The sequence below is a fragment of the Rhizopus delemar genome, genomic scaffold (assembly GCF_000149305.1).
Source record: "Rhizopus delemar RA 99-880 supercont3.4 genomic scaffold, whole genome shotgun sequence".
NCBI classification, from domain to species: Eukaryota; Fungi; Mucoromycota; class Mucoromycetes; order Mucorales; family Rhizopodaceae; genus Rhizopus; species Rhizopus delemar.
Window position 1 is genome coordinate 3004643 of NW_027137830.1, and position 19714 is coordinate 3024356.

Sequence of the window (19714 nt, forward strand, 5' to 3'; positions counted from 1 at the left end):
GATCGGATCTTAAGCATATATGAATTTATTATTAAAAAATTAACAAAAAAAAAAGAGGGATAATTTATATGTAAAAAAGGGCATGAAGATGATATCCATAAATATATAAATGTGTGTGTGTGTGAAAGGGGGTATTTTCTCTTATTCAGCTATTTCTTCTGTTAAAGGACCATTACCACCTAAAACATTAAAGAATCTAGAATAAACACTAGATCTCTTTTGCGATGTAGTTGAAGTCACTGATCGAAGGCTATCAGTGGATTCTCTGGTTGTAAAATTGGATTCTGTATAGGGAGGAGAGGTAGGTCCTGCTTTTATTAAGGCAGAGAGAGAACTTCGTTTGACATGAAGTGAGGCAGGTCGCCTATTTTGTAAGGAATCTCTTGACTGTTTGTGGTTCGCTTCACATTCGACTAATTTAAACTTTGCTTCTGCCAGTAATTTCTCTAGCTCCCTGCACCGTAAATCACTTTCGATAAACTTCTCTTGGTACTTGTCCTTTTCTTGGTTGCCCATATGAACTGTATGACGGCGAATCATAGGTGGTGTAGCTGCATTCGATCCAAATAAGGTCTGATGTGCAGCAAAGACCTCCTCTGTGAACGATCCGCGAGGCATCAAGTATTCACGACGCTGCTCTTCAAGTTCCTTGATACGTGCCTGATAATGCTGACAATCACTATCTAAATTCATTTTTTCCATTTGCAAATCAGCCAGTGTCTTTTTAGCCACAGCACTTTTCTCGACCAGCTTTTCATTTTCTTCCATCAACACGTCCTGTTCCTCTAAAAGCTTTTCCTTATCCACTTGAAGGCCCTCAATTGTTGTCTGAAGTGACATGATCTTGTCGATCAACGCAGCTTGTCCTTCTTGAGTTTCGCGCAGTTTTTTGGACGTTTTTTCATGTTCTTGGCACAGCCCTTGGTATTTCAATCCCATCTCAAAATTAGCCAACTTGATGGCGACTAGTTCTGATGTAATTTCATCAAATGTACCCTCTCTATCCACCTTCTCTTGTTGATCAGGTTTATTAGCCAATGCGCCTGCAATCAGTACTCCAAACTCGCCACTCGATTTAAGAGATTCTACAAACTCTGGTTGATGCTGATGTTGTAGTACACCCAGTTGTTTATCAATCGACTCTGCCGGACTAGGCTGTTCCTCTCTTGCTTTCATCAAACTATCCATGTTCCTAAGCTCCAAGGTTCTCAGTAATTGATCACGTTCAGCAGCAAGATCGCTTTCTCTCAAACGGCTTGCCGTCAATTCCTCAGACATTCTTAAATTTTCGTGTTGAAGTTCAGAAAGCGCTGCCACTAAATCTTCAATCTGTTCATGAAGTACAGGTATCGTTCTATCTTTCTTCACTGCAACTGCTCCTGCTGCTGTGGTCGTCATTGGAGTTGGTGTGGTTGGGGAAGTAGGAGGCTGATCCATACCTTCAGTGATAGACTGTCCACCCCAATTAAACCAAGACTCTCTCTTTGATTTCGTTTTTGATTTCCAGCCACTAAACCGTATAGCCAACACTTGTTGAGCTCGATTCTTACCTTGCTCCATGTCTCGATTGTAAGATTCAGAAATATCTACCATCTTTTGTCGTGTGATGACTGTACTTAAACGCATTGCGTCTTGGATGACTGCCTCAGGGTCAGAGTCGTAAGCGACCTGATAGAGGTTACGTGAACTGAGATACATCATCAGCTGTTCAAAATCGTCCATGCCCAACAGTGTCTCTTCATTTTTTTGCATGATAGCAATGGCAACTCGAGTGATTGTCTCTACTGCACCTTCGGCAAACACAAGGTCGTAAATTCGCAAGACGAGTGAGATGGGGAAAGAGTACGCAAACAGGGTCAGATACCACTGAGAAGCATACATGGCCGTATGAATAGAGTGCTCTTCCAAGTGAGATGCTAATCGCGGACAGTATTGTGTGAGTAAAGTTTGAAATTGATGGAGTCGAAGATGAAGTCCTTCCATATTAAGCGTAAACATTGTCCTCATTTCATACGTTTCCATTAGTCTATAGAGATTTGGATGCATTTATAACCTGAGCTTTATATGAATGTAAATTAAGCATTACCTTACAAAAATACAGAATGCTTGATCCTCGGGCATCTATAGAGGAACAATGTCAAAATACTGTGACTTTAAATGAACTTGTGCTTTTTTCTTTAGAGAAAATAGAACTTACAGTCATCAACAAAGGACCAGCCAAGAAAGCAAGACCCTGACAGTATCCGACATGAAGATCATAGATGCTATAGGCTTTCAAGAGTCTACCCAACGCTAGTTGTCCATCACCACCATCCGCTTTAAACATCTCGAGCTGAGGAAAAGTGCGGGAGAGATCACGTTGAATGATGCGTTCGTAAGAAGAAGTTTCTTTAGACAGCTGCACATAAAGAGATTCAAGATTTAAGGAGCTGGATTGTGCCATTGACTGCCAGATCACACCACGAATACGATGAGGTATGCCACCACATCTTAACTTGGCGGCTAAAAGATGAGGCAGTTTGGCAGCCGTGGCAGGATAATCTGTTACGATCGCCTGCCAGAAATCCCAATCATCCGTTGTTGTTGTGGACATGGTCGTAATGGGACTCTTGGCTAGCATGGCCTGAATGGACTCCTCGTGGTTTTCTCGAATAGGAGAAAAGGTAGCATCTGTGACAAGCCTTCGGATGGTATTAAAGTCTGCTTGCAGACGATTGGATTCAATGCAAACCGATTTAGGGTCGGCATTTAAAAGAATATTTTGCCTTTCTAAACGAGCCAGCAGGTACTCTTCAGAATCCTTTTTTGGAAATGAAAATTAAGCTTTTTAAATAAGTTATTGTGATATACCTGAGGTGGTAGCTTTGCATTTTCTTCTTGTAATCTTTGTAAAGTTTGATTTGATTGCTTATCGATTGGTGTATCTGTTGTGTACAGCTTTAGTTTTTTTGGAGAACTTTGTAACTTTCTTCGTTCAGCAAGACTGGCAGACTTGTCAAGTTTAAAGTCAGGTGGAGATGAAGGTACTGAATGAGCTGTTACCACAACTTTCTCTTCTTGAAGCTTGTCAAGGGTCTGAGGTGGTAAAAGATCAGCGGTTGTCATGTAAAATGAATAAAACTTTAAAAAATAAAAAAGAGAGAGAAGAAAGGAAGAAAGATGTAGGAGCTCAAAAAGTTTATTACTGCCAAATCTGCGTTACATTTGTCAATTCAAAAACAAACACAATTGAACTAATAAATTAAAAAAAGTCGTTTTATGTTGTCTATTCCCAGTATGTGCAACGAACAAAAAAAAAAGAAATGACTGCTCCTCGGGAACCAACATAATTGTATAATTTTACGAATAGATCAAATAATGATAAAAATAACGATATTTTAGATTACTCCAATACTTTTTTCTTAAAAAAAAAAACGAGCTTTTATTCTGAAAATCTCTTTCTTTTCTTTAGTAGATCAAAAAGAAGAAGAGAGGAGGGATTTGTACATAGAATATGCATGTTAGTATAATCAAAATAAAAGCTTCATTCATACATCAGCATTTCTACTAAAGATGTCTCTTCCCCTTGAATATAACGCATTGCATTCACTTGAATAATACCTGCTTATGTTTTTATACTTTATGAGTCGTTTTATATATCCTTTTAAGGTATACAGAATAATGCTAGATTCATTCAGACTTTTACATGTTTCTTGTTCTAGTGCGAGTCATTTGACATCTATTCTCTCATTCGATTGTATCGTAATTTGTCTATCAGCACGAGAAAAAGTCTTTATTTTTATTTTTTTTACAACTAAATTCAGGAAAAAAAAAGACGGGTCTGCTTCGAATAATACCTTATTTGTAAAGCACTGTGCTAAAAAATGGGTCGATAAAAAATACAGATTTTATGTGAAGACCAAAAGGTTCGATTGCAGTGCTTGCGTACAGGAATCCAGGTTTGAATTAAAGTTATACAGATACAATATACACTTATCAATAAAGCGACTTATTTGGTTTACTTGTCAGATTTAGTATTTATAAACTGAAAAGATTAGTGGCAAGTATAAAGCTGCGATACGTTCACCTTTCATGATTTGGATGTACACAATTAATTAAACACAGCCTCTAGAAGTCCATGAGCGACATAAACTAGAGAATTAAAATTCTTATTCTAAAAGAGATATTGCTTTCCTTTGTACATTGAAGCTAAAATGGATGAGAATGTTCAGTTTTATGACCAGTAATGATATATAAGGCTCAAGCCAACTACAAGCATCATATTGATAACCGATCGTGTCCTTTACTGATTACAATAGATGAGCATGTCAGTACGCAGTATATTTTACAAACAAGTTACAAATGTGTCATTACTATTGTTTTCGCTTATCGTTTCCTCAACTTTATTACTGAACACCAACAATCTTTCATTCTCCCAATTACAATACAATTGTAGTACTCCAAACATGAAGTGTCCTTTTATGTCAAATATCTACTAAACTACCAAGGTACAAGACAATTTCAAGCTTGATCTTTCTTATAAATAGTTTTAACCTTTAGAACAGAGTTCATTGGCACATATATATTGAGCCCTAATGGCTTCAATCCGAACCAAACTATAGAATGCCCAAGAATACTGCTTTTATAACAACTTTAAAATCTCCTAGTACACATGTGGGATTTCAATATATTCTATAATTGAATAATAAATCTTGTAGAATTCATAAAAGGGCTGGTATGAAATCTCTATGATGCTTAAATACAATGGTATCCTCAAACTAGGAACATGAGTCAATTTATAATTAAAAGCGCTGAATAGACAATAATCATTCAACATCTATGCTAAAGAGTAAATCAAAGGAACAATATGAAAAGTGAGTCTCTCGATAAATTTGTTTTGAAAAGAGAATTTATAGTTTAAAAAATCCAAAAGAATTAGATAGGTAGAGTAGGTATGAGCTTATCATAGTCATCGTTGATTAGTATACAATATTCACACAGCTCATCAAATGAACATTAAACATCAAATGACAATTGACTCACATTCTTTGTTCATCTCTATTGCCTATAGTTAATTATACATGTATATTTATTGAATTTCTTGACATTAACCACTTGATGCTTTATTCCAAGAGCTCACTTGGTTTGAATCTACAGGTTGATCAAAGTCTGTTCAATTTCAATCACCAAGTTTATATGTTACACAAGTTCAAAGACGATCTTTAAATCCATACAATATTTAAAGCTTTCAAAAAACCAATTGGAAGATTTCTTTTTTTTTTTTCATTATTAAAAAAAAGCCTATGTATTACTTTTCATGATAGGAAACTTACTTGCGATGAGTCATGTCATTAAAATTGTTCGTTTTACTGCTTGATATTGTTATTAGAAGGACAAGAGAAAGATACAAGAACATTTTCAAGAGAATAGAAATGAAGATGAAAATTGAAAAGAATATTTTTTAACAACTGTAACAAGATTTGGCTTCAAGACATGCTACATTTATTTGTAAAAAGACATTGGTTTTTTATCATTTTCTTCCATTTATAATAGTACTCATCTGGAGCTGGCACTAGAATAAACCCCTCATACACAAAAAAAAAATAAAACGTCATTCGATTGAACCTTAATTTTAGTCTTTGAATATTTACTATTGCAAACAGATGAATTAAAAAGTCAATTTTGTAAGCTTTTTTTTTTTTAAAAAAAAAATCGCCGTGACACAAGATTTCCAGAAAAAATAGCTCGTTTTGTGACAGAATTGTGATGCGATTGTGATGTGGGTAAATATTTAGGCTAATATTACGGATGTTTCTTTTCATTTGCTATCTCAAATAAAACTCTTTACATGAAAAGTGTTTAAATAAAAAAAAATTCTATGAATTAATTATCAAACCAGATTTAGTTAGTAAAAGCACTTTTAAGCTAATGATTTATTCTTCTACACTTTACACTCTTTTTTGTGTTCCATGTTACATTTAGGAAACTGATCTCTGTCATCTTTCTGAAAAATACTCTTTAAAAGTGATGATGTTGTTTCATTTGGCTCTTTGCTACTATGAAAATTTTCAAGTCTTATATTAATTTATTCATTATTAGCAAGGTATTGTTTTTTTTTTTCTTTTATCTACAAAAATATGCAGTGTAAGCAATGCTTAAAAGACTATACGATTTCCTCTTATTTCATATTTTGTAGAATATGCAAAGAACATAACAAATTATTCAACAAAAGGAGTATTATCACAATTACCCGATGCAAAGGACCTTCTTTATCTGCAACAAACACAATTGGAGATTCTGGATTGATGTTTACGATCAGGAAGTGCAGCATCTTTAACCATCTACAGAAAAAAAACACCAATAGTTTCCTACATTTTATTCACATTTCAGTTCTTGCAGTATGACTTGTACCAGCTATATTCAGCCGTACCACGTGATGTGAACTGGCCTTATAACATCAATAATGATGCACTTTGTCATGCAATAGACCTCTTATGACGTTCTTTCATCAAAGAAAACCATATCAGCATACTGTGCTGATTTATTCAAAATCTGATAGCATAGCGCTTTTCGTTCAACATGTCCATAAAGCAGAATATTTTACTTTCTTGATAACTCATAAACCTGGGATATCTATGCTTAAATTTATCCAAGTCTCTATATGTCAAATTGTCAATACATTGCTCTACAGAATTTTTATAAAACAAGGATCAAAGCTGCAATTTAAAATTAAAGAAGTCGAGCTATTCATGTTTCATACCAAATTATAAACGGCCCTACAACTGAGTTTGTTACAATTTACAAGTATGCTGCTTTTTGAAGACAGACAGGTGCTTGTGCTTGCAAAGTATCGAATTCGAAACGCTTTAGTCGCTTTCTTATTTACACATAGTTTATAAAAACAATGTTTTTTTCGCTGCCACTATCTTTCTGATGATGACATTTGTATTTCTATCCATGTTTGTATCTCAAGCAAACAAGCTTTCAATTTGACTTGTACATGACAAAATGGAGAATTATGATCCTGGCTGCGATTAATGTCAGAAATTGCCTTGAACATTTTGCCAAGCGGAAAATTCTTTTTGACTAATATTCTATTTTAGTTATATGTTTAGCATTTGCCAGCTTCAAAAGCAGTGGAGAATTAGTAAATCAGTTTATAAATTCATTTTAAAATATACTTTTATTATACATGAAAATATATTTGAAGTACTGTCCATTGATGTGAGTCAAAACACTGTATTATTTTTAAACAAATTTTAATGCTGCACATAAAATCAGCAAAATTAGACAAGTTTTATTAAAATATAGCAAATTTTTTTTTCTCGATCTCAAATGTGTAAATAGGCTGATTTATGTTTAACTCAGCTTTCTCCCAAGCAAATGATTATTTGATCGACAATGCATAACAAATAACAGTAATTACTATAGTAACGAATTTTTTTTTTTCTCTTTTTTTGCTTTACAAAAGTGTCTTGTATTGTTTCACTTGAAACATGTCAAAATTTATTTATTCATAAGCTTCAAAAGGAAATAAAAGAATATCATTTTATTTGTTTTCAATCGAAATTGAGTTTGCTTATTTCCCTTTATAAATCTGGTGCCGAGTTATTTTTTTTTTAAGAGAAAAAAAAGATTTAAGCAAAACACATTGTAGTGTGTGATCGACGTGAACTATAAATTGCGCACAAAAGTAATGAATTCATCATCAATCTTGCGTTGAATTAAGTTTACAATGTAAACCATGTACCATAGATTATTTTTGCTTTATTTTGCTTTTGGTTTTTATCAAAACTTCAAAAAAAAACTTTAGTGCGCCTACGTAATTGTGTAGCATTTCTGTATATAAAACTTTAAAAAGTAAAGTAAATTCGAAATCAGCATGTATTTACACACATTAGGTTTATTCTATATAGGAAAGATAAGGCTAGGCTGGATAAAATCTATTACGAATCATGAAACAATGTGTGCGCTATTCTTTTTCATTACAAAAACGAGTAATAAAAAAGATCAATGCAGCATGTTTCTTTTTTTGTACAACCTTTGTACTACAGTCAAAAAGAAAAAGAAAAAACAGAAATTCAAGGTGTTAAAGAGATGGACGATTTATATTCCAGCTTATTTAAGAAGTTGACAAATAAGAAGATATTTCAATTCGTTTATAGCTTGGCTTAGGTGCTTCATCATCATAATCGTCGTTTGATTCTTTTTTTCTCAATAGATTTCCTCCTGTAGAACAATATTGACTGTCGTTTCGTTTTGAAGTATTTGGTAACACACGTCGAATTCTCCTACCTTTTCGAATTGATATTTTAATACCTTGTTGAGCAAATGTTTGTGATAAGAGGGTTGAGTCTATTTTGTAGATTAATATTTTTTTTTTAATTCACTAAAAATAAATTACCTGTCATTCCAGGAAAATTTTTTGCAGAATATACAACAAATACATCAGAAAAGATAACATCGGAAATATCAGAACTCATTGTCATTGGATCCCTATATTGTTTGAATAGTTTTGATTTTTTTTCTTTTCAGTCTTTTTTTTTTCAGATACTCAAATGAACGTGTACCCTGCAGCCAAATTCATAAACATGAACTTTAAACAAAAGCGACCCTCAATTCTAACAGATAAATCTTGAAAAACAAAAAATATCCCAGGTCGATCGTGTTCATCATTCAATTGATAAGTGTTGGAAATAACCGCTCCCATTAAAGATCGTGTCGGTTGCGGATCTTCAAAAGATAGTAAAGTACCCCCAGAAGGATCATTCGAGACTATAGTAAAGGTTGCTCGTAAAAATAAAAAATACACAAAGTTATTCTTTGTACCATTGTGAGCGTTGGATGGATTATAAACAGATCCTCGATGTTCCTTTCCATCTTCCGAATACAAATCACATTGAACCAAGGAACGGGAAACATCCCCATCATCTTCACTATAAATTGTTTCAGGTTCAAAAAAAAAAAGACTATAATTTACATGAGCTTACATTGCATTTTGTAGTGTACCATCAGGTCTTTCAATAAAAAGTTGTAAAATAGGTGGTGGATCGATCGGTCTTCGATCTTTCTCACCAAATCCACAACTTCTTGCTCTTATTGGATTTTGTATAATTTCTATTTTATAAAATTGTTATTAATAAACCTACTTTAAAAAATATTGAAATGTTTACTTAGTCTATATTTCTTATTCTTTTGACTTGGTCTTCCTAGTCCAAGAGGTGGAGTAACTGTTGAAGACATTATTGAAAAGAGGACATAAAATATTATAAACCCAGTGAAATAAAAAAGGATATAATCTAGAATAAAATAGAAGAAAAGAAAAGCAGAAAAAAGAAGGAAAATAGAATCCCTTGCTTCTTTGTATTATTTAACTCCACACTTCGGTGCCAAAAAAAAATAAAATAAAAAAAAATAGAAAAAAAAAAATAAAAAAATAAAAAAAAAGAGAGAGAGAAAAGAAAAAAAAAAAAAAAATACAGTCATTCCATCCTTAATTCGCACATTTCATAAATTTTTGGCCGAACTCAAAAAATACTTTGGCGCTTTTGACGGATTACCAGAAGACAAGTTGATGCAAAGAATAAATGTCTTTATTTTTAATTGAATTTGTCAAAACAAGTTTTATTCAAACAGGTTACTTTTCTTGAATGCTAGATAATGTCTCAAGATGATGGGAGACCATAGTAGTGATATCCCAAAGTTTATGTATAAAGGCTTATGCTTCAATACATGTAGGGCAAAGATGGGGTACAATCATCAGTAAGGCACATACAGAATGCTATGTGTTCAATATACACTATTTGATCGGATAGATGCTCTAAATCAAATTATTGTTTAAACGAATAGTTGAACACCTATTTGTTTTCTGTAGTGGGATTTTTGATACAGCGTTTTATTTTAGTAAAGTATCCGTAATGTTACGATGCTCACAATTATTTTCAGAAAGAGCCTTGGTTGGAATACTCAGGTTCATTAGTTACTCTTTGAGAAACAAAAGGGCTTTATATCGAAAAAGTAGAAGTTTTTTCAAAACGACAAAGCATTTTGGCGTGTGATTGTATCTCTGTGGCATGAAAGCTTCATACTTTTAAACTGGCTCTGAGCTTGATCTACTATGCATTTGTTTTTATACCCAAAGGATTCCGTTATACAAATACTTTACTGAACATGTCAACAGGCATTGAAAATTAATTGTCATATTCTAGTGTAGTCATCAAGTCATTACTTTGAACTCTTAAAAAGTTGACAAGAAAAGGGGCTTCGATCGTGTAAGAACAAGATGGAATGTACTGATCAAACCAGTGCCTTGGTTCTTGTTAAAAGAATCAAATGAAAGTAGCAAGATTGGTCATATGCCCATGTGTTATATACGACATACCTGATCTTCACTGATTAGTTGGAGATACAATTGCTATTCTTTACCGAACCATACTCTCCTCTATTTTTTTTAAAAAATTTTTCAGACTTTCTAAATCAGAGTAGAGCTTTTCAAAAAAAATAAAATAAAACGCCAATGTACTTTATCAACAACTATAAAAGTTGCTGCAAAATTAAATTTGGGCTATTTCTAGAAATAGCCATCATGAACAGCACAACTTAAATTGTTTTATTGCAGACAATGAAACGGTTATATTGTAATTATTTTTATTTAGTCTTTTTTTTTAAAAAAAAAAAGTATTTAAAGCTTGTTTTCTAAGCTCTTGGAGTCCTTCAACTTTTGTACGTTCTTCAAGACTTCATCTAAAGGAATGGTCTTTCCCTTGGCCTTAGTTCCAACATCATCTCTGTTACGAACATTGACGGATCTTGTACTTGCTTCTTCACCACCGACAACAAAGATAAAGTTATAGTGTGCTAATTCAGCATTTCTGATCTTCTTGTTGAGAGTGTTGTCTGACAAATCAGCATCAGCATAAACACCCATACCAACTAATTGTGTAGTGATTTCTTGAGCATAATCAAAGAAAGCAGCAGCAACGGGGATAACTTGAATTTGGCGTGGTGATAACCAGAAGGGGAATTTACCAGCAAAGTGTTCAATGACAATACCCATCATACGTTCAACGGATCCAAGAATAGCACGATGGATAATAACAGGGCGAGCCATACTATCACCGGATTCGTTAGATTCAGTACGGTATTCCAACTTGAATCTTTCAGGCAATTGGAAATCAAGTTGGATAGTAGCGCACTGATGCTTACGACGAAGAGCGTCAGAAATGACGATATCAATCTTGGGGCCATAGAAGGCACCATCTCCAGGGTCAACATCCCATTTAATGCCCTTGGCCGAACAGAAACGATCCAATGAATCTCCCAACATCTATTTACGGTTATTATTCACATTTTTCTTTTCTCCTTCTTTCTGTACCTTTTCAGCCTGATCCCAAACGGCAAGTTCACCAAGATAATTTTCGGGACGAGTAGAAAGCTTCAAGTGGAAGTCAAAGCCAAAGATACCGTAAATGTGGTTCAAGAAGTCAAAACATCCACTCATTTCTTTTTCAATCTATATCAATCGATCAACAAAACATCATTTCTCTCTCTTTTTTTTTTCAGTCAATCTTACTTGATCCACACGACAAAAGATGTGAGCATCATCTTGTTGGAAACGACGGACACGGGTCAAACCGGAAAGGGCACCAGAGAATTCATTACGGTGAAGAACACCGAAATCAGCAAAGCGAACAGGAAGTTCACGGTAACTTCTTTCCTTGTGAGCAAAGATCAAACAGTGACCGGGGCAGTTCATGGGCTTCAATGCGAATTCTTCCTTGTCGACTTCAAGACAAAACATGTTTTCCTTGTATTTTTGGGCATGACCGGATTGATTCCAGAGCTTGAGGTTAAACATGTTGGGGCTGACGACTTCAGTGAAACCTCTCTTTTGGTATTCTTCCTATACACGGCACAATTGTCATTTTGTGTTTTAAACAGTTATTTTTGGACGCTCACCTTGATTAAACCAATCAAACCATTGTAGATACGTGCACCGTGGGGAAGCATGAAAGCAGAACCAGGAGATAATTCATGGAAAAAGAAGAGTTCTTGTTCCTAAATAAAGCCTCTTTTAAGATCCTGTCCTTCTTCTTACCATGAACCCATCCTTACCTTTCCGATCTTACGATGATCACGTTTAGCAGCTTCTTCAATGAACTTTTTGTATTCGGTCATTTGTTTTTTATCAGGGAAAGAAACACCATAGATACGTTGAAGGGAGTCATTCTTGGCATCACCCAAAAAGTATGAAGCAGAGTTCTAAAAGGCGTTGGAAAGATGATCAGGAACAGAGAGACTCACTTTTTACCTTTGTGATCGTAAAAGCCTTCACACGGCCGGTGTGAGGAACGTGAGGACCTCTACATAAATCGATCAAAGGACCACATCTGTACACGGTGGTAGAAGTACCGTCAGGGATCTTGTCCTTGATGATGTGAACCTTGTAAGGGTTGTGCTTGAACATTTCCAAAAGTTGTTCTTTGGTCATCACAAGTCTTTCGAATGGTTGTTTATCTTTAGAAACTTGGTTGAACAACTTTTCGAGGCTAGGATAATCGGCTTGACTGACAGTACTATAGAGAACGAGGGGGAGGATCAGTGTCAATTCGGTCTATACGATTCATTTTGTTGTCCTACCGTTCTTTAACGCTCATTTCATAATAAAAGCCTTCGTCTAATGGAGGACCGATACAGAGGTGACAACCGTAATGCCTTTCACAGGCCTCACCCAACATGTGAGCAGAAGAGTGCCAAAAGACCTTTTTACCTTCCTCATTTTCAAAATCCAACAATTCCAATTGACAAGACTTTTCAAAAGGACGAGTCAAGTCCCAAAGCTCACCATCTACTTTAGCAATAACGGTACGCTCAGCAAGGGATTTGGCAATACCAACGGCAATGCTAATTGGAGTGGTTTCCCAAGAGGTACCTTCCTTGACTGAACCGTCGGGTAAGGTGATTGTGATTGGTTCACGAGGTTTTTCTGAAATAAAAAGGGAGGTGGTTAAGACTTGTCCTGAAACACAAAAAGAGTTTCCTTACTGGCAATTTCCTCGTCAGCTTCCTTCTTTAACTTTTCAAATAGATCAATACGGTGTTGAAGGTATTCAGGAGGAGGATTCATCTATTTTAATAGTGTAAATGCTTAAATATGCACAAGTCAAACGCGTTTATTTATCAACCTCGAGGGGGAATTCAGTAGCAGTGGCATCTTTGGCCTTGGACTTCTTTACGGCAGCCGACATTGTGTGTGTGTTTTAAAAAAAGAGGGCGAGTGGGAATTAAAAAATATTTTTTATAAAAAAAAAAACACAATAAGCCACAATTTATATACTTTGTAGAGTCTGCTTCTTTAAGAAAAAGGTACAGGACACTTACTGCGGTGAAGACATACAACATGACTCATGTAGACATATGGACACGTGATTCAAACGGCTTTTTGTGTGCAACAGAAATTAAAAAAAAAAAAAAGAACAGGCGGATCACTGAATTGGAGTGCAGCGCAGTGAAAAAAAAAAGAAAAAGAAATGTGCCTGATATACGTTTGCTTGTTTACAAAGGGACAAAAATAACCATTTACTTGAGAGTGGTGTGAGCCAAGTAATAGAGAGTATTTGATTAAATATGCTAATCGACTCTAACCAGTTGAAGATGACAAATAAGCGAAATGACGCTGGAAATCGATTTGTTATCAACAAAGGTAATAAACCATCAGTCAGTCTCAAAGAATAGAGTGAACACAGCAACCACGAAGCTTATTTAATTTTTGTAGAGATAAGTTTGGGTGCATTGATCATAACAAGACAATCATCCCTTCCTTTCTTTCAATTGATCGATATAAAGCATCCTCTAATTCCCTCTGACAATCTCTTTACGTACCCTTTTCTTTACATTTTTTTTTTCAGTCTTTGTAGAAAGAGGGATATCAACCATGTTCACAAAAGCAACAGCCCCAAGCATCGTGTGAAATAGTGCTTTGGCTATTTTGTCTGGCACATCAAATCTTTTCTCTCTTACCAATCGCTCTCGTCCATCACGTCATGATGATTCTCTCTAGAGTTAGTCCTTGGCTATTTTTATAAAAAAATAGAATAGGATATTCATTAAGAGTGTAAACTAGTATTTTGAGAGAAATGTCATCTAATTTTGATAAGCCTTAGAAATAAACATCTGCGGATCGAGTATCAGTGAGATGATCAAGGGAGGACACTGGAATGATTGTTGTCTGGAACCGATGAAAAGAAAAGGGAGGGGAACAAGGGAGAAGGGGAAGCAGTCCTTGAGAAGAAGTCATAAGGAGGCATTAGTCAGTGCTAGGATGAATGAAGGTTCTGTTCTCTCTTTTTTTTTTATTTATTTATTTAAAGGCTTGAAGATGATGACTATGAATAGATAGACGGTTCAATAAAGTACTTTAGACTATTTGTATAATACATGATGACTACAGACTATGAATATATGCTTAGGAGTAAAACGAATCATAAAAAGAATTGTGTGAACAATACTGAAAAGGAGATTGAGAGAGAGAGAGAGAGAGAGAGAGGAAAGCGTGACGGACTCTGTTTGGGACTGAATGATAAAAAGGCATTGAAAACATGTGTGGATGGCAATATCCCCTTCTTTCAGACACCTCAGTTGGGAGAGAAAAGGAAAACAAAGGACACGTGAATAATTTAAGAGTATTATTAATGAAGAGAGTGTTATGAGTAGAGAGTTTAAAAGGTTGATATTGGATGTTTATTTTTCACAAGAACAACTGTTTATTGTGAAGCCATTCAATCCATGTAAAGAGACAAGTAGGTGAGATCAAATCAGCCGTACACACACATGTGTATATTAAAAAAAACATCTTGTGACATAAGTTCATGTTCTCAGTTGCGGGGAGGAGAGAATAAGCTTGAAAGCTTTTTTTTTTTTTTTATTTTTTATTTTATTTTTAAACACAATTCATACGAGATGGGACGCAAAAAGATAAAGATTCAAAGGATTCAAGACGAACGAAACCGACAAGTAAATTATGCTTAAAGAAGCTTTGTGAGTTACTTATGGTTTGTTAGGTTACTTTTCTAAAACGAAAACAGGGTTTGATGAAGAAAGCATATGAATTGAGCGTATTGTGTGATTGTGAAATTGCACTGTTGATTTTCAATACGAATGGGAAACTAGTTCAGTATGCTAGTAGTGATATTGATCAGATATTGATGAAATACACTGAAGTAAGTTGACGACTTGAATTCTTGTGGTTATTAACCCTGCTGAGAAACAGTACAACGATCCACATGAAAGTAAATCAAACTTGGACGTAAATATCAGAGTTTGTTATCCATCCTTTCCTAACACTTTTTTTGTTTAGTTTATGGGTGAAGAAGGAGATATGTGGGAAAGACATGAAGATCAAGAGACAGCAGACGAAGAAGAGGAAGAAAAAGTGGAGCTAAAAAAAGAAAGATCACCACAGGAAGAACAACCGGTTCAGAGACCAGTGACTCAAAGTCCCTTGCAGGATCATGGTTCATCATCCGAGCAACCCATGGGACGTCATTCGGAGCCAATACAACAACGTCATGTCTATTTGCCATCACAACCAACCACCTATCCACCACCACAACCACCGATGCCTTCTTCCAGATATGCCGCCCCTTTAACTTACACTCCGCCACATCCAGCCCCAGTCGCAGCGGGTTATTATGACATTTATACAATGCAACCTCAACCGATGTACATGATTCACGGTCAAGTGGCTGCTAATTCATATGCACCACCCTATGCCACAACACCGATACCAGAGACCCAGATCAGCCATAAACGTCATCCAGCAAACTTGAAAGTCAAGATACCAAACGAACCTCAGCAACCACCACCACCGCTCTATTCCATTCCACCTCCTTCCGCCTTACCTTCCCAATTCGCACAGAACCTACCTTCACCTTCCACCTTTTATCCTGAATTCTATCAGCAGAATGAACTGCCCAGTCCACTGAATTTTACGCCTGTAGCAGCCAACCAGAACACGTTTCACTGGCCACAGAGAGGTTCGGTGAGTGGTCAAGGAGGAAATACGGAATACAGACCGTCTCCGCTGGCAAAGAGGTAAGAGAGAAAAGAAGGGGCAGAATGAATTGTGAATTAAACCATCCTAGTGAACTACCTCATAAACGAGCAAGTGAATCTGGAGATGAAGAAAGATTGAATCATCTAAAAGTGAAGCCTCACTGATCTCTCTTTCTTTCCTTAGGGTCTCATTCAAAAAAAAAAGGAGGGGGGAAAATAAGTGTGGGTTGAAAAAAAAAAAGGAGGGGAAAAAGAGAGAAGAGGAGGGATGTATAAAGAAGATGTGTTCATATGTAATTGTATATTCAATAAAAAGTTGTCTATTATTTTATTTCAAAAGGGAATGGATGAACAAAAAGAAAAAAAAAAAGTAGGGTATTGGATGAACTTGATTGACTGTGTGATGTAGAAAAGGGGAGGAGACTTTAGAGGACATGATCCTTCCTCCAGTGGTGTTGTGGATGAGATCGTTTTGGATTACAGTCAATAAAGACATGTTCAGTACAAACTAAAAGAGGGATGAGAATAGAGAATGAAACGAGTCAACCTACCTTTTTGGTTTGTTGGAGGTACTTGCTTCTTTACACAACTCTCATTCAGATAAAGCTCAAACGTGTCTGGTGAAGAAGAGATGAATGGATAGGGTTCAAACGAACGAGGTGATCTTTTGTTGGGGGATGACTCTTGCCTCAGACGATGGATCAGTTCAGCCTTTCTGCCTGCTACAGAAAGACCTCTTTTCCTCAAGGCCCCTTTTAATTCAGCTACGGTGATATCATCAAAATCAATCTTTTCCGAAAGAGGACCAAGGGATCGAACAGGCCTTTTTGTCTGCTGGATGCGTTTGATTTGCACTTGATTCGTTGTGGTTGGAGGGTTTTGGCTGGGATTGAAATAGGGATGAAAAGAAGAGAAGGATGGATTGGGTGTGAAGGGATAGGATGCGTCAGAGGTCGTTCGGTGATTGTAGAATGTGCTAGGTTGATTTGGTAAGAAAGGATTGGATTCAAAAGTAAGGTCGGCATGAGGAATGGACTAGAAAAGTAGGGTGAGTGAACTTGTTTGGTTTAGAGGATGTATACCATCGATTCAGAAGGATTGTCAAAGAAGGTGTTGTCTATGGTTGTGGCCGCAGTAAGATGATCTTGAGTGATCTGAGAGGGATCAAATGGACTGATTAATAAACGTAAAGTACAGTCTTGAGCGTATAAATCCGGATGTGAACTGTGATTCATTTCGATGACAGAAAGAAGAAGAACGGCATTGTTTCCCTTTTTTTTTTGTTTTATGAATCCTTTTTGAAACTACGCTCAACCTATTGTTTTCTTCCCATCCTTTCTTTCTTTGCTATCAAAGGCACCTCATGACCTCTCTTCTTTATTTAAAAATAAATCCTTTCTTTACCAAATCAATTCATTCATCCGTCCTTCTCCGATCCTTTCCTTCGCATTCCAGACTTTTTTTTTTTTTTTTTTTTTCCCGTGATGTCAGTCATGTCACACGTTGATATGCCACGTTTTTATACTATTTTTATTCAACAAATAAAGTTGCGGATGGACAGAGTAAAGTCTCTGAAGCTATTCATCACTCGATCACGACATTTGAGTCCGATAAAGACAGTGAGTCCTAAAGCACCAAAGGTAGTTGTGGTCATGAAAACATTTAACCATCGAGTCTGTCGATGCCATCTTTGAATGGCTGTTGAATAAGGAAGAGTAGAGAAACTGACCATGGAATAGAGTGGGATGACAAGATGAGGAAAGAGGGCATGAATACCAGATTCTAATCTTTTTCTGGCCAAGAAACGAAGGGAAGTGACAGCATGTCTCATCTCATAATAATTATACATTGCCAAATCACAGATCGCATGAGCATCTTTGACTCTCACATTCGAATAATCATCCAATGCTTCCTTCAGATTCTTTATCTTTCCATCCTTACCCACAATCGGAAGAACAGAATGTCGATCGAGTATTTCGTGCAACACTTCCACATCTTGAAATCCGCAGTTCATTCCTTGACCATAAAAAGGAACCATCGCATGAGCCGCATCACCGAGGATGATTGATTTATCACTGTAATTGTGTGGAGAGGCTTTGATGGTCACCAGGGATCCTTTTGGGTTGTTAAAATAAGAAGCTATTAAAGCTTCTTTACCGATCAGTGGGATAGCATCATTAAAATGTTCAGCAAAGAACTCAAGGAGATCATCCTCTGTCTTGATATCTTCAAACATCTTGAATGGCATAAATAGTGTACAAGTAAATGAAAAATCAGGGTTAGGAATAGCAATCAACATGAATACATGTCTTGGCCAGATATGAAGATGATGAGGATCCAAAGCAAATCCCAATTGACCCTCAGGTCCTTGTTGAGGAGGAATCATCAACTCACAATAAGCTGTATCGATATATTCCTGATTCAGATTCATCCTATCATCCTTCCTTTTCAATACACTCATCCTTTATCCTTTCTTCTTTACCTCATATGACGCATCATCTGTGATCTCGTTTTTGAATAAGCGCCATCAGCACCCACCACAAGATCACTGTCATCTATCACCTTCTTTCCTTCTCTTGTCATGAATTCCAACTGGTTCTTGTCCAGGTCGGCTTGGATCAATCGATGTTCGAAATGGACCGTCACAGGTTCCATCAATTCGGCAGCAGTCAGTAATAATTCATTGAGTCTGGCTCGATCGACAGCGTTGATATGCTACACCAAGAGATTAGAATGTGATTGAGAGAGAGAGATGGATTACCTGTCCGTGTATAGAATAAGGTTGTGACATCTGTGTGCCTTCTTGACCGAGATGAACCATTCTGGCTTTCATGGGAACCGATGCTTCTAATATCATGTCTTCCAATCCTAGATGCGTTGCTCTCAAGGCACTCAGACCTCTTTCTGACAGAGCCAGATTGATCGATTTCCCCTTTCCACTTTCCTTATTCAACCTGATGTCTAGCATCGCGTAAGGATCAGATTGAAAACAGTCCCAATTTACCTGGTCGAAGTTCATACAACTCTACTTTCCAACCTCTCTGTGCAAAATAGATTGCATTCAATGCACCTACTAATCCTGCACCCACAATACTCACCACTGCCTTTCTTTCTTTGTCTGACATTTAAAAAAAGGGAAAACAAGAATAAAAAGTAAAAAAAAAAAAAAAAAAAAAAAGAGAGGGAAAAAATAAATCCTTCTTTTATAGTCAAGATTGAGTCACCGATAAACTCACTGTGGATTGTACTGGGACAAAGAGAGAGAAAGAGAGAGAGAGAGAGAATTGGATGAATAAAAGATTTTAATTTTAAATACTCTCTTTTATTATTCAATTCTCTTTCCTCTTTTCTTCTTTTTTATTACGATGCTATCGATAACGTGAGATTTTTTGAAGAGAGGTGATTGAAATAGATGACACATGCACTACCTCGATGAATCATTAATTTATCGTGTCTTTTTTTTTTAAGATGGATTGGATGATTCATCAAAAAAAGGAGGGGAGGGTAGCAATGCAAAAGAACCCTCTGTCTCGCATGGTTGCCATGCTACAAGTTTTATGCAACGAATGAGACCTGGTTTAAGAGTGAGTTTTAAAAGAGGTGTCAAGAAAGACCAATCAGAGATGTGACCTTTTTGTATTCACTGCTGAGCATTGGGGATGATAAAAAGAGTTTATTAAAG

General features: G+C 36.1%; 6 protein-coding genes across 6 annotated transcripts; 1 reads left to right on the forward strand and 5 right to left on the reverse strand.

Annotated features, from left to right (window-relative positions):
- Nucleotides 1–141: 141 nt before the first annotated feature.
- RO3G_06612 (uncharacterized protein) lies at nt 142–3105 on the reverse strand (the record flags this gene model as incomplete). Its single annotated transcript, XM_067661202.1, has 4 exons — nt 142–1916; nt 2100–2121; nt 2198–2800; nt 2851–3105. The coding sequence occupies 4 exons, from the start codon at nt 3103–3105 to the stop codon at nt 142–144; spliced, it is 2655 nt and encodes an 884-aa protein (XP_067517303.1).
- A 4996-nt stretch (nt 3106–8101) lies between these two features.
- RO3G_06613 (uncharacterized protein) lies at nt 8102–9222 on the reverse strand (the record flags this gene model as incomplete). The annotated part of the gene is made up of 6 exons (XM_067661203.1): nt 8102–8334; nt 8384–8475; nt 8550–8613; nt 8809–8915; nt 8970–9096; nt 9153–9222. The coding sequence occupies 6 exons, from the start codon at nt 9220–9222 to the stop codon at nt 8102–8104; spliced, it is 693 nt and encodes a 230-aa protein (XP_067517304.1).
- Nucleotides 9223–10660: 1438 nt separating this feature from the next.
- On the reverse strand, nt 10661–13226 carry RO3G_06614 (uncharacterized protein; the record flags this gene model as incomplete). The annotated part of the gene is made up of 9 exons (XM_067661204.1): nt 10661–11305; nt 11354–11491; nt 11552–11881; nt 11938–12036; nt 12094–12240; nt 12290–12592; nt 12630–12964; nt 13024–13105; nt 13164–13226. 9 exons carry the CDS (start codon nt 13224–13226, stop codon nt 10661–10663), a joined length of 2142 nt encoding a protein of 713 aa, XP_067517305.1.
- Nucleotides 13227–14937: 1711 nt separating this feature from the next.
- Nucleotides 14938–16075, forward strand: RO3G_06615 (uncharacterized protein; the record flags this gene model as incomplete). The annotated part of the gene is made up of 3 exons (XM_067661205.1): nt 14938–14991; nt 15039–15197; nt 15335–16075. The coding sequence occupies 3 exons, from the start codon at nt 14938–14940 to the stop codon at nt 16073–16075; spliced, it is 954 nt and encodes a 317-aa protein (XP_067517306.1).
- Nucleotides 16076–16457: 382 nt separating this feature from the next.
- On the reverse strand, nt 16458–17267 carry RO3G_06616 (uncharacterized protein; the record flags this gene model as incomplete). The annotated part of the gene is made up of 3 exons (XM_067661206.1): nt 16458–16540; nt 16584–17067; nt 17115–17267. 3 exons carry the CDS (start codon nt 17265–17267, stop codon nt 16458–16460), a joined length of 720 nt encoding a protein of 239 aa, XP_067517307.1.
- Nucleotides 17268–17566: 299 nt separating this feature from the next.
- Nucleotides 17567–18865, reverse strand: RO3G_06617 (uncharacterized protein; the record flags this gene model as incomplete). The annotated part of the gene is made up of 3 exons (XM_067661207.1): nt 17567–18464; nt 18515–18747; nt 18794–18865. 3 exons carry the CDS (start codon nt 18863–18865, stop codon nt 17567–17569), a joined length of 1203 nt encoding a protein of 400 aa, XP_067517308.1.
- Nucleotides 18866–19714: the final 849 nt, after the last annotated feature.